General features: G+C 39.0%; 3 protein-coding genes across 8 annotated transcripts in view; 2 read left to right on the forward strand and 1 right to left on the reverse strand.

The window, feature by feature from the left end:
• eps15l1a (epidermal growth factor receptor pathway substrate 15-like 1a) overlaps positions 1 to 1,190 on the reverse strand; it is a 46,090-nt gene extending 44,900 nt beyond the window's left edge. For 4 of the 5 annotated variants that reach the window (XM_053683203.1, XM_017478613.3, XM_017478614.3 and 1 more), the window contains exon 1: positions 1,098 to 1,176. In XM_053683203.1, coding sequence (XP_053539178.1) covers positions 1,098 to 1,124 — 27 coding nt within the window. In that variant the 5' untranslated portion in view covers positions 1,125 to 1,176. Of the gene's footprint in view, positions 1 to 1,097 lie in introns of all 5 variants that reach the window. The other variant, XM_017478612.3, reaches the window with a different exon arrangement.
• Positions 1,191 to 3,557: 2,367 nt separating this feature from the next.
• On the forward strand, positions 3,558 to 25,435 carry stil (STIL centriolar assembly protein). The gene is made up of 17 exons (XM_017477291.3): positions 3,558 to 3,901; positions 4,097 to 4,197; positions 4,297 to 4,404; positions 5,680 to 5,795; positions 7,124 to 7,305; positions 8,202 to 8,461; positions 9,991 to 10,074; positions 11,974 to 12,060; positions 12,892 to 13,036; positions 13,741 to 13,850; positions 15,038 to 15,161; positions 17,841 to 18,821; positions 20,044 to 20,185; positions 20,282 to 20,459; positions 21,098 to 21,239; positions 21,347 to 21,603; positions 24,277 to 25,435. Exons 2-17 carry the CDS (start codon positions 4,112 to 4,114, stop codon positions 25,025 to 25,027), a joined length of 3,753 nt encoding a protein of 1,250 aa, XP_017332780.1. The 5' UTR covers positions 3,558 to 3,901; positions 4,097 to 4,111; the 3' UTR covers positions 25,028 to 25,435.
• A 1,011-nt stretch (positions 25,436 to 26,446) lies between these two features.
• Positions 26,447 to 27,244, forward strand: part of rc3h1a (ring finger and CCCH-type domains 1a) — a 33,127-nt gene continuing 32,329 nt past the window's right edge. For both annotated transcript variants that reach the window (XM_017477925.3, XM_017477927.3), the window contains exon 1: positions 26,447 to 26,579. The gene's annotated coding sequence lies outside the window, so the exon portion shown is untranslated. The remainder of the gene's footprint in view (positions 26,580 to 27,244) is intronic.

The raw sequence follows: 27,244 nt of genomic DNA on the forward strand, positions 1-27,244 counted from the left end.
CAGATAACATCCGATACATCCGAGTGGTAGGCTTATATCTAAAGGGTTAGGTTCAGTTATATATTACGCTACTTAAAAAGTTACTGACTCATACCGAAAGAGAAGCCCTGACCGTGTATAAAAGCCAAATCATGTTCTCCATTATTCTGAGACAGCCACATTCCAGCACTGAACATAAAGTTGGTAAAACACTCCTCTGGAAAAGTCTCCAAATCACCAACCTGCATAAACTCCACCCTCTTCCAAACGAATAAACTCCAACCATTTCATCTCCACCAAGTGATGAACGGAAACGGAATTATCACAAAAACACACCAACAAACTTTGTTTACTGTTAACGAGCAGCGACTGTAGAGCAACACACGCCCCTGGGGGCAGGACATGTACATCATACAGGGCATTTCATTGGACAAACACAAAACTAGTACAGGATGAGTCATCAAAAAAAAGAAGCTTTTTTTCAGAAAAATGATACAATTTGTGAGAAAAGTGTATAACTGGTTTAGACATACTATCATATCGGTGTCTGTAACACTAAGGGACATGTTTAATTTCACGGACACATTCATTACCGGTTATGAGAATATCAACACACACGTTATCGAAATAAATTACGCTACATTTATTTGGTGTTAAATTAAACGCACTATGCGCTAAGTGTGCTAAAAGTAACATATTACCCAATATTCCTTTCGGTATATTTCTAATAAATAACCTCTAACGTTAATCTTTGGTAGGTTACAACGCGTTTAAGGTTACTGCAGCATTTCAAATCCCCTAAATGAGCTTGAAATGAGCTTTATATAAACCTACTAACGCAAACAAGCGCCCGTTAGCTAGCTAGTGATGCTGCTAAATCGTTTAGATGATCGAAGAACTAAATAATCTTCCCGTTAACGATTAACGATTAGCCGGCTAATGTTAGCTGGCTAATTCACCGTTAGCTCTGATAAATAAGGTCCATCGTAACTCCGCGAAAAAACACTATATTCGTTTAAATATTTCGCACAGTAATCTGCTCATCGCTACTCTAACTCAATGCACGTCAATAAATCAGATTTCACCACAATGAAAATATATTTTTAGCAGATATTTACCTGAGTGAGGGTGGTGAGGGCTGCCATTTTCCCTGTTGCTCCGGGAACGGCGGGGTGAGTGCGGCATTATGTTTCCACATCCGTATTCCGACAAGTCCCGCCTCCTGCTCTACGATTGGGTGGTGGTATCAACGTTCTTTGATTACAATTCGCTGAACATGTACTACCCGCTCATCTAGCTAGTTATGAACCAATCCAAGTGTAGTAGGCGGGATTTGTAGGAATACGGATAGGAGAAAAAATAAAGCGAATGATATTTCCATCTACTTTCTCATATGGTTCAGATTTGTTTGCTGGTGCGCCCCACAGCGGACATGGCGCTGCTTCATGTACATTTTACACTCAGTATAATGCAGGCTGTTTTCCCTGTTTTTTTATGAGGACAAGGTTATCAGGGATTTGTCCTACTTGTCCAGTCTTTCTAATCTGAGTAGAGTTGCTGATAGCATGGTTATAGCAGGACTTAAGTAAACATACGCGTCTAAGAAAAAAAGTACTAAACTGTACCTTTCCTTGTTATTTATCTTTGGTTTCTTTAATATATCTTTCACTTGGACACGTGACTGTAGTGTACCTTTAAAAAAATATTTAATTACTTTTATTTGAAAGTAAAGCTTTAAATAACAAATGTTAATGTAAACTTTTTTTAGGTAAAACATGTGCAAAAGGTGTACGCTTGAGGAAAACACCCCTAGCAGGACAGGTCCAATTTAGTACACTTTTCCTAGTACAAGAGACAAACAAATGAGTATAAAAATATTTCTGGAGAAATGCGACCTACCTGTAAGCCAAAAATCTGCACCAACATGAGTTCAGTTCAAATATTAGGGTGCTTTCAAAAAAAGAACCATACTCAGTCCTGTTAAAGTAGACCCAAAACATAGTGAACTGATGTTGGCCCAACATCTGTTTTGGACAGCCCTCGCTATACAAAGTTGTGCAGATGTTAGCAGAGATGTTCACTGGCGAAGTGAATTTAAAGGTGGCCCAGCGTTGGCCCAGTGTTGGCACAGAACTGATGTTGGCTGATGTGATCCAACATCACTTTGCTAACTGGGTATTTGGCAGTGGATGAAGCAAAAACAGAACCGAAGGCCATAGATCTACTTGTAACTCTCATCTAAATAGTTGGCAAACACAAAATGCACGTATACAGTGCAAATACAGTAGAAATATGTTTACAAGGCTAAGCTTTCTGTAATTCAAAGATAATAAGAAGGTTTCAATTTTTTTGTCCACATTAGTTGTCTTAAAGTGGATTATTTTAGATTTTTGTAGAAGTGCACAGCACCTCTAGTGGTTGTAAGAAAAACACACAGAATGGTATGAAGACAGGAGCAGCGAAGCTAGGGCTGATTTCTTTCTAGCCCAGACTGTAGGTTCATGCAGCTTATCAGTCACATTAGTTGAGCTAAAAGTGTTTACACACCTCATCAGCAGTGATTGAGAAGGCACGTGCGAAATAAAGTCGCAGGTCTAATGAACATGAACAAAGTGGATTATTTGCTCTAACATCAACAAAATGCATTTGGGGGAGACAATAAATAAGGTAGACTATACATATCACACAGAAGTATGACAGAACCAAAAGTTCTGGGTTATATAAGAGTTACAGGTTCTTCTTCCTCCTCCTACTCCTCTTCTTCTTCTTATCCATCCATTCATTTTCCATACTGCTTATCCTACACAGGATCGTGAGGGAGACTGGAGCCTATCCCACAGAACTCAGGGCACAAGGCAGGGGACACGCTGGATGGAGTACCCGGAGGAAACCCCTGAAGCATGGGGAGAATGTGCAAACCCAATACACACAGGGCAGAGGCGGGTTTCGCACCCCCAACCCTGGTGGGGTTAATAATAATTAATTAAGTAAGTAACCTATTTATTTATTTACTATTTCATAATATTATTGTTGTTGCTTTTGGTTATGTCAGGGTTACAGGTTTTTGTTTTTAGTTTGTCCACTTCATAGTTATGATGCTTTCCTCTTAGTATTATTCTTATTGCTAATAATAATAAAAATAATAAAAATAATAATAATAATAATAATAATAATAATTTTACGCCACATTTAGAAAATGCTAATTAAAAGCTAGTAATATTAGTTGTAGTAGTAGGACTAGTAGTGGTGGTAGTAGTTAAAAGGAACAGAAGACCAAAACATTTTGAATTGACATTTTCTGTGTTTTAAATCATTTGTATCTTCCAGTTTTTCAGTTCATTCATGTATAATTTTTCAGTTATCAGTTTTCGCGGCATTCTTAAACGAAACGTGAACTCTTAACAACAAAGCTAGCTCCGTTTAAAGAGAATAAGTGTTTTACAGTGCAGCGGTAATTACAGGTAATTAGAGCTTTCGTGATGGGCGGGGCTAAGAAGGCATGACCTAATTGGTCGAGCTCTGCTCTGCTGCGCTGCTATTGGCTAACCGTCCTGTCCCGCCATTGGAGCATAGAAACAGCGCCACAATTTACTTTTGACTTTGGCTAGTTCTTCTTAATGGAGGCGTCTGTTTTGTTTTCAGTCTGATAACATACCACACACTGTTGCTAACCTACTGAGTCAAGTGAAGCATTAACGAATTCGCCAGACCGGATCTTTTTTTGCCGCGTGTGATACCGCGGAGGATGTTGGAAGTTAAACGGTTCTTGTTATTTGAGCCATTTCTGTCCCGTTAGCAGAGGAACTCGTACGGCGCTGCAGTTAGCTTAGCCAGCTAGCCGCCCTTGTTGGAACAGAGAGCCGAGTATGACGAGGAGCTGAGGAAAATGCCAGGGTCGAACCATTCAAAAAGCCCAGAATAGGTGAGATGAAATATTACAAATTGATTCACTGTTAATAATAGGATCTAGTTATCTAAAAGGGCGCGTACTACATTCCCATGCCACTTTCTGATATCTTGCTAGCTTCATAACTAGCCATGCCGTTAAAGCGCCATTAAACGAGTTCATAAAGTCAAGTATCTTTTACTGGGTTTTTCTTTCCTATAAAAATTCCAGTTATACAGTTGAAACATGAATCGCATTCAGGTGAATTTGCGAGGTTTGCCTTCCCACGTATTGGAAGCAGTGTGCAGACCAGATACAGCACAAAACACCAGGTAACAACACGTCCCCAACATTTTCACCTCAAGATAAATAATCTAACATCAAAACCAACTACTAATAACCTCAATCATTCTGGTTTTGTTTCTTTAAAGGTTACCAGAGAGCATCATCAGCCCTTTAACATTTCCTAAATCTAAAATGCACCTTTGGGATCCGACTCCTAATGGAGATCTTGTCAGTCTTCATCTTTCTTTCTACAGGTGGGTCTGGTTTAAACTTGTTCGAACTAAACCACTATCAGTGTCATGCTGTTATAGGAAAATAATCAGCAACAGGACAGCGTGATATGGCAGAGTTCCTGTTATCACCTAAAAGTTGGTTCATATTTCTATTCAGCACATCCTGAATGTTTTCTTCCTCTTATTGTGCTTATGCATCCTACTTTTAATTCGTTCAGATGAATGACACGTCGTACTTTTTATCCATTTGTAGATACATTTAATGTTGTTGAACTTCTGTTAAACAAGTTCCTGTTTTCACATTCATTCCTGTTTTCACATTCGTTATAGCGGCTGTAAACAATCGTTCCTTCACCAGCCTCTATTTTAAAAAATTTATTTAATAGGACCAAGTGTGAAGATGTCAGAAAGCTTAAAGTTACAGCTTTACCTTTGTTACAAAGTGCTGATACTGGAGACTCCTTACATAAATGTTGAATATACATATGCTTACAGAAAAAAAAAAAATCACCATCTCAGCGATTTACATGTGTTTATATCAGTTTATGTGGAGAATTCACCATGCAAGTTCCTGTGATAGATTGTTACTTTACTATAGAAACATTAAATGACATGAAGATAAACCTGCACTAGTGAGAGCTGCTGTTATTGATCATGAATCAATACCTTCTAACCAATCAGAATCCAGAATTCTCCAGCATTGTGATTAGAATGTCGTTTAGTTTCCTTTAGAGGTCAACTGATCAATTGGTTTTGCAGATTAATCGGCACCGTCAGCAGAAATCCACACCGATAGTCGTTCCCAGTTGCGGGAGCGGCAGAGAAGGGTCCGCTGTCTTTATACAGTATGAGCGCGGCCTCTAGAGCCGAAATAAAAATTATCACTGACAAATTTTGTTTTTATTAGAAGTGTTTTGTAATTAATACTGGATGTCTTTTTATTTGTTATTTGAAGTGTTACTTTTTGGTTTGGCTGTATATCTTTACTTTAATATTTATTAGTAGTTAATATATATTAATATTTCTATGTTTATTTCATTTAAAAAAAAAAACTCAGTACATTTTCACGGTACAGTCAGCACTGTTTATTTTTGTAATAAAGATCAGCAATATTTTACTTTGAGAGTTTCATTCCGTATTGATTAAAAAAATTGGTTAATTAATCGGTTATCTTCAGGTACTGCCCAACTTATTTATCAGTATCGGTAAATCCTCTATCGGTCGACCTATAGTTTGCTTTCACTCCTTTCCTGGTTGGTATTTCCTCCTCGTGACTTGTTTTGGTGTGTGTTTCAGAAAGCCCAGGCTGCTGCTCATGGAGAAAGCGCTGCGTTTGGCTCATCGTCATGCACGACAGAGCAAGAAGCCTCAGTTTTCCTGTTTCCTTCTTGGGATGCTAGCTGTGGAGAGCGGTGAGCAAACCTCTGATCAGTGACTATTAGGGCTGGGCTATATGACATTAATGACATTATGTATCAACACTGTGATACATGATATCGCAACAATTAAATGCATTTTGTTTGTATAGCACTTTTTACAATAGACGTTGGCACAAAGACGATTTATAGGGGATTGGCTCTCTGAGAAACACTGAGGCGACTGCGGTGGGGGAAAAACTCCCTGGAAGGACACGAGGAAGAAACCTTAAGAGGAACCAGATTCAAAAGGAAGCCTGTTTTGAGTGACGGCGGATAGTGGTGTTATAAATCATTACAGTATACAGGTGTAGAAGAGGAAACGTTGACGGGAAGTTCAGTATGAGTTAAACTAGATAAACTAGTTTGATTTTATATAAGCATAGTGTTGGAAGGAAGTCACTTGCATTGGTACTCCTGTGCTGGTAACAAAGAACATGTATCAGGTGTGTTGCTTTTGAATGTTTTTAATCAATTTATGAAGCCACTGTAAACTTTATCCTTACATATTATATTGTAATTGTCCAATGCTATCGTATTTTGTGCAGGCAATTAGCTGAATAATAATAATAATAATAATAATAATAATAATAATAATTGAAATCAGGTTCTGAGACGAGTAAACATTCAATTTCAATAAATTTCCCGTCAACTACCGAATCCATTTATTCCACTGTGTTTTCTTCCTGACTCCCAGATCAGAGCTCAGGGTTTCCGACTGAGTAATTATGACTTTGTTGTGGCGTTCATGTGCGTTCACCTCGTAAATATGATCTTTCTGACATGACTTGAACGCGTTTATCTAAAGAGAGCGATGTGGCAGCTCTCTCACCTCCTCATCTGTACACTCTGCTCAAACAGATCATGTTCTGAAGCTTCAACGTTCATGCCGATACCATCATCACCATCGCCCTCGTCAATTCGTATATTGCTAACCAGCTGCATCGTATAGAGGCATTTGCATTCTGGGAGTCTACGGAGTCCATCAGTAGATTGTACTCTGGATTTCTTATCAACATGGCGTAGAATTTAACAGTGTTGGGAAATGATGTTTTTATGAGCTCATTGACATTAAAAAAAAATAAATAAATAAATAAATAAAAATTTTTTAACGGTGTTTGTGATGACTGCATCACCCTGTGACATCAGAGTGACACACAACCGCTTAAGTCTCTCAGGAATAAGTCAAATACAGCACTAACCACATTAATGCCAGAATCACTAAACACATGATTTTAAAAAATTATGATTTTTTTTAATTTACATGTTTGAGGGTGAAGGTTTCCTTTGTATATGTATACATTTTCATCATTTCTGCTGTGTAGATGAGGAAGGCGTGACGATCACATTGGATCGGTTTGACCCCGGCAGAGAGCAACCCGACGGCTCCACGAAATCGCCGACTGCCCTCCTCCCCGGCGACATCCTGGTGCCATGTGTGTTCGACTCTCAGCCCGTTCCCGACACCACCGTGTACACTGCACGTGACCTGGACATCACTTTTAAGGTATCTGATCAAAATGTTTGTGTGTGTGTGTACTCGTGTTTGTCGGTTACGAGTAAGTGACATGTGGTAGAGATGGAGCAGCTGTTTGAGAAACTCTCCAGACACTCAGACGTCATGGTGTGTTACAGCAGTAATGAACGCGTTCTCTGGCAGTTACTCCAGCCTGTCAGTACCATCTGCACCTCAGGGAGAGGCAATTATTACCGTGTGTCTTTTATATATAACCGGTTTAGTCTGTATGACTTGGGTGGCATGTGCACATGCTGTCCTTTCTCTAATTAAGCAGGAGGAGTTCTAGGCTTAGATCTAATTATCATTCCTGATGCATATTATATCCTGGATGTCTATTTTTCTGATTTAAAACAAAGAGAGCTGTGCGGGTCACAATTATTTTATCTTTTATTTATTTAACCCCCCCCCCCCCCCCCCCCCCCGCGCGCCGCTGTTTTATTTAGAGCAGACACTCTGCTTGTTTACTGTGTACAAAATAAGCAGAAAAAAATAGCAAGAGAACAAGTGAATGATAAATGAAGAAGCTGATTTGCTAGAGTTAAGATAAGGTATTGTAGCACCCTGTTTACATCACCGCTTGAATAATCTGATTTGCGGGCCATTTATTTAAAAAACAAAATATGCATGTTTATTATTTGTGAAATTATTTTATAAACGCTTAAGGGAACTACAAATTCAATAATTCATGTAGTTCTGTAGGAGGTGATTATTAGGTGCCAACGGGGGGTGGGGGGTTTGGGGGTAATAAAAAAAAAAATCGAAGTTTAGTAGAATTATGGTGATTTGACCCTGATCCATGATTTCCATGTTTTCCCACCGGTGATGATGTTTCCTCTTGTTATGTGATATTGATGATGTTTATATCCGGATCTCCACTCTGTCAGATGTTGGAGCATTCCTGCAGCAGCAGAGAGACGATGGAGCTGTGTAAGCTGATTAGTCTGCGTGTGCGTCTCAGCTGTGTGGAGAACATGGACCGGCTGAGCTTCAGCCTGAGCTGGGCCGGAGTGACGTTGTCCAGCTCACTGGAGGCCGTCCCCGTGCGCGTACTGCCCGTCATCCCTACTGCGCTGGCCAGGAACCTGAGTAGCCCTGCCAGCATGGCACAGCCTCTACACACTCACACTAACGCGGGGAAACGAGGGTGAGTGAACACACACCCTTTTAAAAAATGCTATTTTTCAGAATGAAAAACATTTAAACACACAGTAGAGCTGTTGATTAGCTTTAAACTTTTCTTTTGAGCTTTAATTACTCTCAAGATTTCATATTTGGATGCATTGGAACATTATTGAGACTGTAAATTATACTATAATAATAATAATAATAATAATAATAATAATAATAATAATGATAATGATTACAGATTATACCAATCTGATACCCAGGATTATATTAGGCTGGTGCCAGTTAAAAACTTAGTAGTTTTTAAAGAGAAAATATCGGCTGATACTCAAGGTTTCAGTATCGGAAAAGAAAAAGAGGTAACTCTGCCATTTCTAATAATCATAATGTGTATTTATATAGCACCCTTCATACAGTATATATTTAAAATACAGCTCAGAGTGCTTTACAGTAAAAACAGACAATAATGAAATAACATGTAGTCAAAAAATAAAATGGTAATAAAGGCTAATAATAATAAAGGAAAAATATTTTTAGAAATCTGTGTAAAAATAGAACAGAAATGAAAAATAATCTAAAGGTAGATGGTACTGTACCACTTTTTCTTAAAAAATTTTTTTTCATGATACACACCATGTTTGTAACATTCAATAGAAAAATACATATTAAACCCCTCACCCCCTTCCCGCAGGTCCCTACCAAAACAGTCGGAGGAAATTCATACAAATTAAAACACCTCTTTAATACGGAAAGCATGGCTCTTGCCTGCCTTTACAATGTACCACTAATAACACGTACACCAAATGTATACAAAATACGTACAGCATAGGCTCTCCAGAGTCATGTTCCCTCGTAACTCCTCCTTACGTCACACCCTCATGTCCCCCTGGATATACAACAAGACACTTTTTCTTTACCAATATCTCCTATTTTTTCTTTAAAAACTGTTAAGCTTTAAAATGATTTTTACAATCTAAAGCACTTGTACAGGCAAATACAGAAAATGACATTCAGAAAATGTTTTCCAAATCCAATCTTTTCCATTTGTTACAGGATTGGCTCGAATTCTTTTTCTCTTTTTTTTTTTTTTTTTTTTGCTGATATCAGGTTCAATTTTGTTCTGGTGTCAGCGTGATACTGATCCTGGGAATCAGATCAATGCCATCTCTGTCTAAATGGAATGTAAAAGTAGTATGTAAGGCAAATAATATAAACTAGTTAAAAGCTTAAGTGAAAATTAGATTTTTTTTTTTTTTGAAGGTTTTTTTTCTCCCTTACTGACAAATTTTATTGAGGCAATACCATAATTGTATTATACTTTAATTCGTTTATTTTACTAAAGCTTTTCCCCCTAATAACTTATTACATGGTTAATATTTTTATATATATATTTATATATATTTTATATATCTACACACACATTATTTTTTTTTATATATATAATATATAAAATAGTTTGTGTGTGTGTGTGTGTGTAGATATAAAATATATAAATAAGTCATGCAAGAAAATATTAAACCCCCCCCCCCCCCCCCCCCCCCCCCCCAGGTTCCTGACCATGGACCAAACCCGCAAACTGCTCCTCATCCTGGAGTCGGATCCAAAGGTCTACACGCTTCCTCTTGTCGGAGTGTAAGTGTTCCCAGTTTTGCATGGGTTATGTACGAGATCTACATGTTTGTTGCTTAAATGTTTTTTTTTTTAGTGTGTCAGCAATTTTCATTGCAGCTTGGTTTCTGTTTCATGAGATCTGATTTTCAAATCCTTGAGCCTTTTCGTCTTTCAGAACAGTAGCTGGACGATCAGTAGCTGTCCGTTAGCCGAAGGGGCGGAGTGATATGTTAAAGCAAATGTTTTGTTGCTGTACGTTTCAAATAAATGCCACTGAGATAACCATGCAGATTTTGTGAAGTGTTTTATTTTTATGTATATCTCGCACTTTACAAAATCTGCATCGGTATCTATATAGACCAACATTTCCTCGAGTTACTGCACTCAACTTAACCTATGTGGACGTATACGTGCAATATACGTTTAATATGCATTCACTGCTACATCTCCTCCATGGTTTTTTATTTTTCTTTATTTCTTTCCTGATCGGAAAAGGAAAAGTCAGGAGGGCAGAAAGCATTTGGTGCAGATCTGCCAACCGTTTGTATTTTGTGTAGAAGTGCTACATTTTAACATCAGAGTACACTGCTATTACGCTGCTAAGTTATCACTCAAAAAGGTGGCCTTTTCCCCCCAATAAAAACGAATCTGAAATGATTGATAATTGCGTCAGTGTTTTGAACGGTGTTTTAAACCGTTTTCGAATAATGTACGAATGAGTCTGTCAAAGCAATCATGAATTTAGGGCACCTGCGGTTTCAGAGCAGCACCACCTACTGTTCTTGAGATACGAAAAAAGCACATTTTTGCTTATAAGTTCTGAAGAGTTAGTGCTAAAATCATGAAACTTGTCTTGATTCTGTGGGGCATTCCGAGTCAAATTATATGAAATTTGCTTAGGTCTGCCATTTTGGAGTACAGCCATTCTGGGATTCGGTATTTTTTTTTTTTTTTTTTTAAAAGATATTTTTAAAGCATGATAAGTGTTTGAATACTTTTGCCTATTGTTATGAGACTGGTCTTGCTAGAGTCCTTTGCTCAAGCTGAATACAATGATGCCAATTATGCCATGGTCGACCGAATTTCCTGTCCGCCATTTTTAAATGCGTTGTTAACCAACTTTTTCAAACTCCTCCTAGACCATTCGTCTGTTCTTTGTTTTTGTTTTTTTAAAATTATTTTTTGTATGAAAATCGAATCAGATCAGCTTCAGACCATGCTGGCAAAAAAATATGAAAAGCTTTTGATAAACCAAACCGTTCTCAAATCCCACACGGACAAATTCGACACCGAGCGTGCTGAAATGGGCCCGAGGCTATATCTTCATTACGCTTTAGTGTATTTAGGCCAAACTGAGTGTACCTGCACAGCTTCGGAACAGCGCCACCTAATGTTTGAGAGAGATGAAAAAAGCATATTTTTGCTAGGATTAAATTGAGTGATCTATGATGATCATTACCCTGCTAAAATCATGCTTGCTTATATCCTAACTTAGTGCTTGATCCTATAATTGCTGCTTACAGCTATATTTATTATTATTATTATTATTATTATTATTATTATTATTTAGTTTCTTTGCAGTACTTATTCAGTATTCTTGCTGCTGTTCCACTGTGCTGTGTTTCAGTCTGCACTATAAGCAACTTTTCGGTCACTCGTAGATTATAAAAGGTGTTGTTTCTACCTATATGGTAAGCTAAAGCTATTTAACAAGCTATTATCACAGCCCACGTCAGTCACCTCACCGTTTTTCGTCTTTGACCGTTTACTTAGTGGTTTCTGCTCACCCTTTTTTAATCCTTCAGTGTTGGTAATTTAATCTGCGCTAATCACAGCCTGACCCAAAGCCTCACGGGAGATTTGTAACTGTTGAGCGGCTGGATAGTGAAGTTTTTTTTCCCCCTTCCTCTCATGTGACAGATGGTTAAGTGGTGTTACCCACATCCACAACCCAGTGGTGTGGGCATGGTGTCTCAGGTACCTGTACAGCTCCTCCCTCCATGACAGGTGAGTGCTGCATCCATCTGTTCATCCCGTGTGCACTTCTGTCGAAGGGTATCTCTTTTTGTTTCTTGTCACGCAAAACACGTTTTTAATTTAGTCATTATTTATATAGTTTTACTCTGATTTTTAACAAATTCTCCAATTTGGTCCAAAATTATTTTAAACTTGTGTTAAAATTAATATACAAATCACAATTTTAACCTGTCAGAATGTTCTTAAATGTACAGACAGGTTAGAAATGTTCAGGAAATTCTTACAAATCATTAGAGCTGCAACAACTAATGGATAATAATCGATTATGAAAATCATTTAGTTTTATTTGTACAACACTTTTAACAATGGACATTGTCTCAGTGCAGCTTGACAGAAATATATACATTTCAGAATATAAATGTTAAATTTAGGAATTATTTAGGCTGCTTCATCACTTAAGAAAAAAATAAAAATTTAAACAAGTTTTATACGTGGTCTTTGGAGAAGGATAGTGGTAAATAATCTTAAGCCTTGATTTGAAACTTAACGTGTCAGGCATTCGGAGATATTCGAAGTGTTGTATCGTTCTAAAGGAAACAGGCAGCCAGTGGAGTGACACTTAAACTGATCTAATATGTAATCATTTTCTGGTACGTGTTAATATGATTTATGATTGTAATTTTGAGTGAATTGTTTTATTTTAAATGGTGCTTATGAACATGGTTTTGTTGGAGTAAGTAGCTTTTCTTATTGTTTAAGTAGAAATGTATAATCATTCTGTGTTTTTTACACATCGTTTAGCCCATCTTCTTGAATAATTGAGACATTGTAAAACACTAAGAGTCTTCATGTCTTTTCCAGAGTGATGTCGGAGGACGAGGCGTTCCTGGTGGTCCTGTACTCGCTCACTCACCGGGATCCTGAGTTTTACCAGTGCAAGCTGCGTGGGCCGAAGGATATGAGCTATCAGCTTCTCGTCAGCACAGAATCACTCACACTTTATAAGGTCGGCTCACTAAGAGTATAGCGCTAAAGCAAAAGATGACCATTCACATTAGACAAGTTAGGTCTGATACAGTAAAGCGATAAATCCAAACTAATATCTTAGACCAAACCTGGGCATGCATGGTCTGACATTTCTTCAGTTCCCCGTTCTCAACTTTTTATTTCCTACCTTCAGTTAGTTCCCATTTACAGTTTAACACAATATGGAAAACAAATTATCCTTTCATATGACCTCTCCATAAATATGTATAAGACATTTATGGAGAAAAATAAAGCTTGGAAGGAAGTAGCAGAGATCATTGGTGTCTCTGGTGAGTGTACATGGTGAGCTAGTACAGTTAGCTTGCTTTGCTAATCTGTCAACAAAGCTAGAACGAAAAAACATTTTAAATAATGGCAAAGGGTATCGTGGGTTGTAGGTCATACATTTTAGGTGCTACTTTTTCCTCATTGGAGCTAAAATGAAAATGCTGGACAGGCCACACCCTCAAGAGACAAACTACAAGCAACACAATTGACCAGTTTTTTTCTAGTCTGACTCGGGTTAGAGGTGTTTGTGTTCCCATAATGCAACACTCTCATGTTGTGTAGTCCACTGCATTGTGAATATGAAAATATATCAAATGTATATAATACTTTTATCTCTTCCTTACATGCAAAAAATATCCTAGAAATTGAGAGTTTAATTTGTTTGTGTGTGTGTAGAATGTGGAGCCAGCAGAGGGACGTTTGCTGCACTTTGATCTCGGTGCTGAGAGCCAGAATCGGGAGGCTGAGCTCTTTAAAGAGGCGTTGTCTCGTTCAGCGTTACCGAGGTAAAGTGACCTTTCTGGATTCTGATTGGTCAGAAGGTGTTGATTTTAATTTTCTATACCAGCAGCTCTGACCAGTGGTGCAGCTGCAAATCACATGTTTATATTAATGCGCTCTTTCTAATACGTTGTTTCATTAGTAACAGCTCATAAATGAATTACAAAGTGTGTGTAATCCTTGCTAGGGTAAAGTTTCTGTAAGTTTTTATTTAATGGAAGGTGTCTCCAGTGTCAGCACTGTAATTAGGTTTCCCAACATCTTCATGACAGAGGAGGTTACACCTTGCGGTTTCTTGGTAACATGACAAGCTATGTCTTAACTTTAGCAGAGAGTGAAGAGGGAGGCTGGTGAGGAAGCTGCTGTTTATAGCTGATTTAACATAAATGAGAACAGGAATTAAGTTGTCTCATGGATGTTCCACAACATTAAATGTGTGGTGTATTGTTCTATAATGAATATAACATTGTCAAATTGCTGTGGTATAAGAGGAATACAACCCCTGGCCAAAATGATGGAATCACTGCACTTGGAGGATGCTCACTCAGCTTTTTTATTACTACGTTGTGACCAGATTGCGCTAGCATGTTGTACAGAAAGCGGTTGCATCCTGGGCATTTTTAGAAAGTGTTTGTGTTTTTTATGTTGATGTCCTTGTTTCTTCGCGTTGCTTCATCTGAGCTGAGGTATGATCACTCAACACTTTTGGAAATCAAAGCTTCCATTAACTTTGTGGATGGACATTTCATTGCTGCTGGCCCTACTTTCACCTTTTCCAGTTATCTGCTGTCCATACCACTGGAGTTATCTCGTCTGCACTGCGGCTCCTATTTTAAAAAGAAGCACCACAAAGGACTAGGAAAGCGCGGCAGAAGGTTGGCGAGGAGTGCACGCGTGGATTGGGGGAACTACGAGTTGTTTCTTTGGACGTGGCTCTTGCCGGTGTACCCTGATCAACCTGCGCCTATATTTCAGCCTCTGTTATTAAAAACGCACAAACAGCGGACTATTTAAAATGGATTGCTATTTAAAGAAGCTGAAGTATTTAGCATTTGTACAGTAACTCAGTTTTGACTACAATAAAGATGGTGTGTCGCAGTTTTTTTTTTTTGTTTTGTTTTTTTGCTTGTCTGTTTATTTTTATTTTTTGACGTGTCCATTGGCAATGAATATATTCTCTTCTTTCCATCAGAGCTGGAACTGCATCATCAGCTGTAGTCCAGAATAAACTGTCCATCAGCGACCATGACTCAGGAGTTGAAGATGAGGATCTCTCTCCTCGGCCATCTCCTAACCCTCACCCCATCAGCCAACAGGTCTGACTGCTCTTGCACGTTTATCCTTTGCATTACTCAGTAGAGAAGGCACGATACCACCTTTTCATTTCCTGATACTGATATCGAAACCTTGACTATCAGCTGCTCATGATGCCCATGTGATTTCTTTTTCTTTTTTTTCTTCTTTAAAAACTATTAAGCCTTAAAATTTTCTTACACGAAGCATTTCACAGCTGATCTCCTTCAAACAAAATCAGTTGCATTGTAAATATAATAATGTATCAATATATCAGTATAAATCAATATATCAGTATAAATCAATTTTAGCAAAAGAAAAAACAGTCTAGTCTCTTTAGTCTACAGTAAACAGTCTTTTTATTGGTAAACATTTCCAGTTCCAAAAAATCCATTTCTTTTACAAATCCATTTCCTATCTGCGGTCTGTTACAGAATCAGATAGCCGATATGTTTTCTCGGATGTCCTATGCATCTTTTTTTTTTCTTGTTGGTCTCAGCCCAGTATCGGTCCTGGTGCCATCTCTATTACTCAACAATAAGGATACACATTAAGGTTCAGTCACACAACCTGTTGTTAAAATGATATTCATTTTAATGAAATTCAATGTGATGCGCCACAGACGTTTGGTGCCATTCAAATTTTCAAATCATTAACCTTTAACACATCTGCTGTTGACCTGTAGGGCAGCAGATCCTAAATGGATGAAACACTAACTGTATCCATGTGTATGCTACTAAACTAGCTAAAAGTGTGGTGGTATAGGCAGTTGGAAGGCTGTAGAAAGTTGTATTTGTCTTTCTTTTCAGAGCTGGAATGATGTACAGTAATTGAGAGGCTATGTATAACAACATCTTTCTGTCTGTCTGTCTGTCTTTTTAGTGCTCAAACTCCATACGCAGTCAGTTGAGGGGCTGTAGAAAACACTTTTTTCCCTGTTGTTTTTCTTTCTTTTTATTTTTATTTTTTTCAGACCTGTAACTACATATAGAGTCGGTTGATATGCTGTAGAAAATGGTCTTTCAGTCTTTTTCTTTCTCCTTTTCTCGCTTACTTTTTCTTTGACTTTTTATAGCTGGAACATACAATTAGTTGAGAGGCTGGAGAAAATGGTCTTCTTTTCTTTTTATATCTGTTTCTCTTTTTTTATTATTATTTTGTCTTTCTGTCTTCAGAGGTGGAACTACAAGTGTACCCCAAAAAAAAGAAAAGAAATCATTTAAAATTAATTTTTTATTTCTGTAATTTAATTCAAAAAGTGGAACTTTCATATATTCTAGATTCATTACACATAAAGTGAAATATTTCAAGCATTTATTTGTTTTAATCTTTACGATTACAGCTAACAGCTCATGAAAATCAAAAATCCAGTGTAGAAATATTAGAATAAAGAATTTATAATACAGGAATGATGCAGTGTCTCATTCCTACTGTCAAGCCACTCCTGAGCCAGAGACAACTTCAGAAACGTCTTACCTGGGTTAAGGAGAAAAAGATCTGGACTGTTGCTCAGTGGTCCAAAGTCCTCTTTTCAGATGAAAGTAAATGTTGCATTTCATTTGGAAATCAAGGTTCCAGAGTCTGGAGGAAGAGTGGAGAGGAACAGAATCCAAGTTGCTTGAAGTCCAGTGTGAAGTTTCCACAGTCAGTGATGATTTGCGATGCCATGTCATCTGCTGGTGTTGGTCCACTGTGTTTTCTTAAGTCGAGAGTCAATGCCACGTCTACCAGGAGATTTTAGAGCACTTCATGCTTCCATCTGCTGACAAGCTTTATGGAGATGCTGATTTCCTTTTCCAGCAGGACTTGGCACCTGCCCACAGTGCCAAAACTACTAGTAACTGGTTTGCTGACCATAGTATTACTGTGCTTGATTGGCTAGCCAACTCACCTGACCTGAACCCCATAGAGAATCTGAGAGACACCAGACCCAACAATACAGACGAGCTGAAGGCCGCTATCAAAGTAACCTGGGCTTCCAGAACACCTCAGCAGTGCCACAGGCTGATTGCCTCCGTGCCACGCCGCATTCATGCAGTAATTCGTGCAAAAGGATTAAAGCCCCGACCAAGTATTGAGTACATAAATTAACATACTTTTAAGAAGTTTGACATTTCTGTATTATAAATTCTTTATTCTAATATTTTGAGATACTGGATTTTTGACTTCCATGAGCTGTAAGCCATAATATCAAGATTAATACAAAAAATGCTTGAAATATTTCACTTTGTGTAATGAATCTAGAAAATATGAAAGTTCCAGAGGTTAAGAGGTTGTAGAAAACAATATTTCCTCTTTTATTTCTTTCCTTTCTGTTCTTGCTTTCAACTTGGACAGGATGAGAAGCTTTGTAGAACTCCCAATATACAGAAATATTTTGTATACATAGGATTTTATTTAGTATCCTAAACTCCTTTTAGGATAATTAATTTCCATTTCAAATCTAGTTAAATTGTAATAGTATGCAACTAAACTGAAGCCTTTTTTGTATTCAAAAACATTTAAACATTTTATTTAAACTGAGACTTTCTCAGGACTTCTCAATGAAACTGATCCATTATGTTTAAAGCTTTATGGCTTGTGACCATCTGATATGTAGATTATTACAGAATGATTCATTCAAATTAAATATATATATATATTTTAAGTACTTGTTTAAAGTTTAACTTTCGTGATGTTCATCCATATTTTTTCCCCCCCAGACAAGACAAGTCCAGCCCTCTGTGCCAGAACTCTCCATGGTTTTGGATGGCAGCTTCCTGGATGGAAAAGTAGTGGAATCCTATGAGCACACTCTGACACATCCTGTCCAATCAAATCCTCAGCTTAGGAGCTTTAGCAGCAGTACTCCACCCTCCCACCCTGCACCACGACCAACTTCTCAGAGTGTCATGGCTGGCCCTCCACCTATCAGGCGACCTCTGACCCCAGTGTTGTCCCAGCCAAAGCTCAATAGAACACAGTCCACTATTGGGCACCAACCATCCACGTGCAGGAAATCTGTTCCCTCTGTGGGCCGAAGATCGAGCAATGGCTTCTCTGCTTCATCATCTTCCTCCTCGTCTTCTTCACCCAAGGCTGGCTCATCTCCAAGTGGCTCTATCCAGGAGCGCACACAAAGATCTGGTCACCCAAATCCTCCAGTGCCAAACCAAAAGAGCAAAAAAGTGTCCATCAGTGCAGATCAGACGGCACTGCTGCCCCCTTCTCAGCACATGGTGTTCCACAGTACCCCTGCTTTCAACCCCGCCTGCAGCTGCTGCCCTGCCCACCGTGCCCACATGCCCATGTACCAGGGCAACACCTGGCAAGGGACTCCATCTTCACCTATGCAGAACCCTGTGCATTGTCCTCCTGAAGGCAGCCCACATCGGGACTGCTGTCTGTCCCCTACCAAGCCTGCGTTGTCTCTGGGGTGCCGCATGTCACCTGCTCAGAGCCCTGTGTGCCATGCTAGCATTCCCCTGCACTACTCTCCATCACATGCACCACACATTCCCAACGCCAACCCTTGTAGTGGAGCTCTGGACCACACAGCGCCCATGTGCCAGGCTCAGTGCTGCCAGCTGCAGCCTGGTGCCACTGCAGTCACTGCACCAGACATAGGCGTGGGCCTTCTTCCTGCTGATGCCTACAGGATGCTGATGGAGCAGGACCGGCAGCTGAAGCAACTGCAGGCTCAGGTTTGTTGTGGATAGAAGCATAGGAAGTCAAGAAAAATCAGTGGCCAATAAAATGCCTCTAGTATTATATGCTAATAGTATTAGTATACATATATATATATATATATATATATATATACACTACATGTATATTCAGCCTAATAAGTAAGGAGTAAAGAACTTGGGGACATGCTGTTAACACTGATGTTGATTTGTTTTCCTATAATACCATTTCCCAAACATGGACTGTGTTTAAAAAAATAAATAAATAAATAAAAGAAAAAATGGACGACGCACTTTCACTCTCTTCCATTGTAGAAAAGTGAAGCCGCAATATAGTCCCAGTATAGCACTGACATCTTGGAGCCCGAGTCTGTGCAGTAGTGAGCGTGCAAGCACGTCACACCCTCGTTTTATAGCATCAAATAACTAACTCTATATAAACCTATTTAAAAAAGCGAACACTTGAACTTGCATCAGCGTGGTTAAAAACTACCTAAAATGATAGAAACCATTTTTTGGGAAAAAATTATTTGAAGTATAATTTGATTTAGTTTATCTCGCGTCCCTTTAGCTTACATTGACCTATACTGCATCCAGCCACCTGGGGGCAATCGAAAACATTTCTGCTTCGCTTTTCAGGGCTTGTGCGGCACACTTGGTCCCAAAGTGTTTCATTCCGCTTACATCACAGCAATTTGCCAACAAAAAAATGTCATCGCCTTTATGTTCAGTAAGGAAAGTTTGTTTTTAGAGTATGTTTTGCGGTAATTCACATTTTAGGGCTTCAAAAATATTAAACCAATTGATTAACCAGCTTAAATGTGACCTATTAATGAGAAGGGTTTGTGTTTGTGAAATATGCAGTCCAAAACTGAGGACCAATCCCACCTGCTCTTGCAGTTATTATTTTTGTTTGTCAAACAAACATGGTTCTATTTCCCAGGATAAAGTAGTCACTGAAGATGAATATCTTCATATCAGTCTTCATGTGACGGTGACCAAGTGTATCAATGTTAAAACCACCCATTCATGTAATGATGATTTTTTTTTTTTTGTCTCAACACACACTTCTACTCAAGCATCTGTTTTTAATTTGAAGTAGGTGGAATGAACATGTACGTCTGTCAGTTTGTCTTTAAACAATGTTGTGTTTTTTTCTGTCAAAACTTCCATTTTTGTGTTCGTTTACACCACTGTGGCCAGCCCGTTCACGACCCCTGTTTTACCCTGTGTCTCTTAGATCCAGAAACTTCTTGATGCCCAGAGCAAGGTGCCAGAGTCGCCTCGAGCATCTCCAGAGGAGCAGCAGGAGCAGGCCATTCAGACCTCAGTGCTTTCTGAGCCCCTAAAGAAGACGAGTGTGAGCATCGCAGTAGGAACAGGTGCACACAACCTTCATTATTCCATCAGCCTTTTCTGTTTTACGTCATTCTCTTCAACATCAAATCAGCTCAACACGTTTAAAAACGTTCACATAGGTGCCAGTTTGTTCTGGAGTGCTCCCGATCAAAGCTCCATACATGAAGAACAGTCTGAGTGTGATCCAGAGGCGAACAGCACAGTGTCCTCCAAACTCTGCTCAGAGACGATCCACCATAGCAGAGAGGAACTGAGCCCTGCGACACCTCGACACTCCACATCATCGCCACAACACAAGTATGATATCACCTGCTGTTAATACACATTCAAACAATCCTTATTTCAGGCTATGCTGTACAATGTGTGTCTGTGTGATTACCACTCTCAGAAATGCAAACTAATCCCCCTGTACTGAAATCTGATTTACACCAAAATTACTCATCACTTCGGGACCTGCTGTTGTTCAGTCCCTCCATGATTTAACAATTTTTGTATCGCACAGATTAACGCAAAATCAAGCAAATGATTAGAGGAGCTCACAATATTTCATAATTACCACAGATTTGGGCCAAGATGTGTCATCAGTCGTTACTATAGAAACGATCACATGGGAGAATGAGCGCATTAATATGAACCTGTGATCTGAATTACAGCCAGAACTACTGTCCGAGCTGCTGTTATAGAAAATCAATCAACACCTTCTGACCGACTGAGAATTCAACAACACTAATATAAAATAATAATAATAATTATATAAGATGTAATCATTTATTTGGGAAGGAAAGTGGATAGAACAATAGAGAGATATTGTAAGTGTTAAACTCGGGGAAATGGGCTAAGCAAAATAATATTTACGGTTTATTTACATGATTTGGATTTAGATTACAAAGTTTTAGTACATATTTTTTATTAATAAAGTTTTCTCTCCCCCCCAGCACATCAGATGTAGCAGGTTCTTTTCAGAGTCCTGTATTAGGAGCAAGTGCGAGCATGTATTATAACTCTCAGTCTCACGACACAGAGGACTTCTCTCAAAATGGAGAAATACCCAGTCAGAGATTTTATCAAGAGTTACTGGTAAGATTCATCTCTCTCTCTCTCTCTCTCTCTCTCTCTCTCATATGTAGTCTGGAATTATAGCTTGAGACATGTTTTTAGACAAGTTTGCTATTTTTTTTCCATAGGGTCAAGTGAAAAGCCGTCTCCAAGACTGTGTACCTGAAGAAGAAAAAACGGAGCGGGACGTGCAGAGTCCTCGTCCCAGACACAGTCTGTCACCTAGAAATTCTCCTCCAAACCAACCTGCACTCGGAGAGCAGAATGCTGAGGGTTCAGAGGAGGATCGGGTGTTCAGCGCCACACTCAGACAGCTGCAGAGCCTCGGCGTCAACGTGGAGCTCAGTACAGGAAAGTCCAACCGCAGCACTGTGGAGAGCGCCAGGTACATGAAGCATCCTACGCTGTGATCTGTAGTGTCGTGTCCGGTGTTTTATCCTCTAGCTCAAATTGCTCTGTGCTTGTCATTTGGTGGCGTATAGTGTCTCGACAGATCTGTGAAACTTAATGCACTTTGCGTAGGAGCTTGGCCTTTTAACACCCGAGTACATTGCAATACGAGTTATCAGTCAGAAATATGGCAAAAGAGTAAAAAAAAACAAAACTAATAAATAGGGATGCACTGAATGTTCAGCAACCGAAATAAGTGAAAAGACCGAATAAATTTTACTGAACATTGACGTTTTTGAGGACACGATCAAATGGCAGCCAGCGTAGAGTGAAAAGCACGTGAGCTTTGTAACTGTAAAAGCTTTGTAATTTGTAATCAAGCCCAGCGCAGTAGAAACTGGAATGTGTGTGTGTGTGTATATACACAGTCCATCCGGAAAGTATTCACAGTGCTTCACTTTTTCCTTATTCCAAAATGGATTAAATTCATTATTTTCCTCAAAATTCTACAAACAATACCCCATAATGACAACATGAAAGAAGTTTGTTTGAAATCTTTGCAAATTTATTAAAAATAAACAAAAAAAGCACATGTACACAGGTATTCACAGCCTTTGCTCGATACTTTGTTGAAGCACCTTTGGCACCAATTACAGCCTCAAGCCTTTTTGAGTATGATGCTGCAAGATTGGCTCACCCATTTTTGGGAAGTTTCTCCCATTCTTCTTTGCAGGACCTCTCAAGCTCCATCAGGTTGGATGGGGAGCGTCGGTGCACAGCCATTTTCAGATCTCTCCAGAGAGGTTCAGTCGAGTTCAAGTCTGGGCTCTGGCTGGGCCACTCAAGGACATTCACAGAGTTGTCCTGTAGCCACTCCTTTTTATCTTGGCTGTGTGCTTAGGGTCGTTGTCCTGTTGGAAGATGAACCTTCGCCCCAGTCTGAGGTCCAGAGCGCTCTGGAGCAGGTTTTCATCAAGGATGCCTCTGTACATTGCTGTATTCATCTTTCCCTCGATCATGACTAGTCTCCCAGTTCCTGCCACTGAAAAACATCCCCACAGCATGATGCTGCCACCACCATGCTTCACTGTAGGGATGGTATTGGCCAGGTGATGGGTGGTGCCTGGTTTCTTCCAGACATGACGCTTGCCATTCAGGCCATCAGACCAGAGAATTTTGTTTCATCATCTTCTGAGAGTCCTTCAGGTGCCTTTTCGCAAACCCCAGGCGGGCTGTCATGTGCCTATTACTGAGGAGTGGCTTCCATCTGGCCACTCAACCATACAGGCCTGATTGATGGAGTTCTGCAGAGAGGGTTGTTCTTCTGGAAGGTTCTCCTCTCTCCACAGAGACACGCTGGAGCTCTGTCAGTGACCATTGGGTTTTTGGTCACCTCTCTGTCTAAGGCACTTCTCCCCCGATCGCTCAGTTTGGCCAGGCGGCCAGCTCTAGGAAGAGTCCTGCTGGTTCCAAACTCCTTCCATTTACGATGATGGAGGCCACTGTGCTCATTGGGACGTTCAAAGCTGCAAAAATGTTTCTGTACCCTTCCCCAGATCTGTGCCTCAATACAATCCTGTCTCTGAGGTCTACAGACAATTCCTTGGACTTCATGGCTTGGTTTGTGCTCTGACGTGCATTGTTAACTGTGGGACCTTATATAGACAGGTGTGTGCCTTTCCAAATCATGTCCAATCAACTGAATTTACCACAGGTGGACTCCAATCAAGTTGTGGAAACATCTCAAGGATGATCAGTGGAAACAGGATGCATCTGAGCTCAATTCTGAGTGTCATGGCAAAGGCTGTGAATACTTATGTACATGTGCTTTTTTGTTTTTTATTTTTAATAAATTTGCAAAGATTTCAAACAAACTTCTTTCACGTTGTCATTATGGGGTATTGTTTGTAGAATTTTGAGGAAAATAATGAATTTAATCTATTTTGGAGTAAGGCTGTAACATAACAAAATGTGGGAAAAGTGAAGCGTTGTGAATACTTTCCGGAAGCACTGTACTGGGTTTTATGATAACCAGCAGGCACTAGAGTAGAAGTTTACATAATTGTGATTATGTAATAGAATAGGAAGGAAGAACATGTGCATATAAACCACCTCGGTGCTATTACGCATTATTTCTCTTTGATGGTTTGTAGATCTATCTTTAATTTACTGCCAGTTGCCATGGTTTCAGTAATGTTGATGCAGCTAGCTACAGAATGTGTGTGTATATATAACCACACATTTTTATCACAAATCAGACATTGTCCCACTTCCTGTTTTGCACTTCACGATTTTTACTGTATGTTTACACCGAAGTACCAGCGTTGTTGTGTTTTATGTAAATGAAGCGCCTAGCTGCAGAAACACCGCTGTCTCTCACTGCTGTTGGAAGTCAACAGATTGCTTTGTTTCTCATTTGCAAGTTAAACAAATTTTGTCATGTTCCGTGTCCTGCCAACTCAGTGTAACTAACGGTCCTCAAAACTCTCCAACTCTGTGAAAATGAATTCCATTGATCATGTCATGTCCCTGCTGGTGTGAGTGTGGGGTATAAGGGATAGTTTGGTGATAACAGTAACTTGTTAATATTTAAACGCTGTATATATCTTTATAAACCCCTGTGAAATAATTTGTATCTTGACTATTAATCCACTATGTTTGTGTCCAGCACGCTGGCTTGTATAAACCCTGATGCGGTCATCCCGAGGCTGACTCTCTCTGAACAAGTGGGCAGCAGCATCTGTGGGCTGAGTGGCGGCGTGGATCTGAGTTTAGAAGCAAACGCCATCGCTCTAAAGTACCTCAGCGACTCTCAGTTGTCCCGCCTGTCGCTGGGAGGCCAGTCTCCTGGGGGTCGATCCAACCCCAGCACGCTGCTTTTTGGAAGGACTCCACTGGACAAGAGCAGCACTGGATTGAGCATCCTTTCCTCCAGCAACATGTCACTAGCCACCTGCAAGTACATGAAGAAATACGGACTGATTGAAGGTGGCGGCGGCGGCAGCAGCAGTGAGGAGGAAGAGGACGACTGCAGCGAGAGAGCACAGAAAGCACAGACTGACTCTGCACTCGGCTGCTCCTTGCAACTAGACGTATCAGAAAACGTGGGGCGAGAGCGGGACACTGGTTTTATTCTAAAAAATTTAACAAATAACAAGCAGCCTGAGCCACTTCTCTCCGCTCAAGACTCTCAAAGCCAACTAATACGAGACTTAAGGCCTAAAATGCAGCTGCTTGCGCACACAAAAACGAGCCCAGAGAAGGAGAACAACCCAAAACATGTCCTTCCTCAACCCCGACCTCAGCGCCGGGCCTCTTTATCTGACAACCACAGACTCGCATCACTCCCGGAAACTCAAGGCTCTGTCGGGAATTTTCTTGATCTCAGCAGGTTGCGACAGCTCCCTAAACTGTTCTAATATATAATATGTATATATGTATGTGTGTGTGTGTGGTGGTGTGTTTGTTTTTTTTTTTTGTTTTGTTTTTTTTGTCGTCCCCCCCAGAAAGCAAGATTTGAATAGACCTGGGATTGTTTTTTATCTTTTTAATCAAGCATTTTTTCAGAATGTACATGTACCACTATGCTTTTATTATGAAGATACACTTTGGAGATACTCTTTTTGTTTCGTGTGTGTGTGTGCGCGCGTGTGTTGATGTTGTGGGGTCTATAAAATGTAGGTCTTTTAGACACAAATGAAATGTTGTTCTCTTGTACAGTCTGGAATGCTATTGCTTTTTTTGTTCTTATATTTTTTGTATTTTTTTTTTTGTATTTGGAGAAAGTGATGCCAGTTGTTTTATGAATTAAAGAACCTTAAAGTTAAGTTTTTGTCTTTTTCTATGTCTTTAAATGCATGCATAATATATTTTTTTTGGTCAAATCACAATTAAATAATTTGATCACATGTCTATCGGATTCATGTCTATTTGCTTTTAGGTTTTTGTAATATTCTAGTGCCAGCTAATGTTCGGTTTTAATGATGTTTGAAGTGGAAGTTAATACTCAGATATTGAATCTCATGGTTAATAGCCTACATATTAGTTACTAGCCTGTTTGACTGGTGATTTTAATGGAATGGATTTAATCCAAATCTCACTAAATCAAAAAACAAGTAAATAATGTTATCTTGGACCTACTGTGGTTTACTACTACAACAAAGCGTCTGAAAAAGGCTGCTTCTCTGCAACTTTGGGATTTGAGAATCCTTTGTTGTGCTTGTGTATGAATACCTTTTTAAATTGTTCAGTGATGACAATCTTATTGTGGTTTAAGCAAAGCATGAAGTAAATTTGATTCATTGTGTAAACCTATTAACTGGTAAGTGTTTAGGCTATAATGTAAAAAGGAGATCAATTTAGTTTTTAAACCTAATTTGTCATAAGATGCTTTTTTCATATTAATGATACTTATAGTAATGTTTTCTCGTAATGATTTATCAAAAGATATTTTCTTGTAATACAGAACCTTTTCTTGTAAAACTAGATGTTTTCTTATTAGTGATATGCTTTTCTCATAATAATGTCTTAGTGTTTTCTTATAAACATTTCTTGAAAGAAATGTGTATAAAATTAGTGTGTGTGTATGTATGTGTGTGTATGTATATGTGTATGTATGTATGTATATATATATGTATGTATATATATATATATATATATATATATATATATATATATATATATATATATATATATATATATATATACACACACACACATATACATACATATATACATACACTTTTTAATAAATATAAAATATGTATCTACGTGCGCACATACATACCCCTATATACTATGCGAGTTGGTTGCAGTACGCATGCGCAGTCTGGCTCCTTGTGTGTAGTTTTAGCTGAGCTGGTGCCGCTTTGCTGTAGCGCGCGCACGCATCCACGTCGAGATGGTGACCGAAATTAAATCGTTTAATTTCTCTATAGACCGCTGAAGAATGGCACGGTTTAAAGAAATATTGTGAGTATATACATATTTACGGTTTCCATACCAATGTGCTGTGTTCTGTTTCTGTAAAAATTTGAGTTTCTATTAGCTAGCTAGCGTGCTAACAACTAGCAGGTTCACTCACTTGCTAGCGAGTGCGTAATGTTGCTAGCTTGTTAGCCGCGTATTACAGTTGGCTCTACAGCTAACTTTGATTATATTTATTTCAAATAATTAGATTTGTTTAAAATAAATATAATCGGGAATGTTGTACAAGCTGCACGGTCTACAATGTAGTCGCAAGATACACGATTAAATGCGTTTTATTACTGAAAATCAGTCAACGGTATAAAGGTAGATGACGCTAGCCTGATGCTAATGTTCAATAAGCACGCTAGGTTGGCTTAATACGGTGTATTGGCTAATATATACAATACCAGTATTTTAACCCGAGTAAAATATGTCTTGGTGTTAGCTTTTATCGTGATTTTATGATTGTATGTGTTCGTGGTTTTCTTGTGATTTAGCAGCGTTAACTTTGTTAGCAGCGCTAGTGGGCTAAGTTGCAGACGCGTTAAAAAGCCATTTTGAAAAATGACTAAGCTGCTGCTTTCAGGAGAAGCTGAAAACAATCGTTTATGCTCAAATATTGATGCTTAGCATGTGAGTTGAATGTTTGAAAGGTGGTGGTGGCTCGA

Source organism: Ictalurus punctatus, chromosome 10 (genome assembly GCF_001660625.3).
Source record: "Ictalurus punctatus breed USDA103 chromosome 10, Coco_2.0, whole genome shotgun sequence".
In the NCBI taxonomy this organism is placed as follows: Eukaryota; Metazoa; Chordata; class Actinopteri; order Siluriformes; family Ictaluridae; genus Ictalurus; species Ictalurus punctatus.

What these genes read in the sequence shown, in the direction of transcription:
- stil (XM_017477291.3), top strand. Translation starts at nt 4,112, where the DNA reads ATGAATCGCATTCAGGTGAATTTGCGAGGTTTGCCTTCCCACGTATTG. An exon ending in ACTAACGCGGGGAAACGAGG is followed by an intron (nt 8,462 to 9,990) that starts GTGAGTGAACAC and finishes CCCCCCCCCCAG; the next exon opens with GTTCCTGACCATGGACCAAA. An exon ending in ACATCATCGCCACAACACAA is followed by an intron (nt 20,460 to 21,097) that starts GTATGATATCAC and finishes TCTCCCCCCCAG; the next exon opens with CACATCAGATGTAGCAGGTT.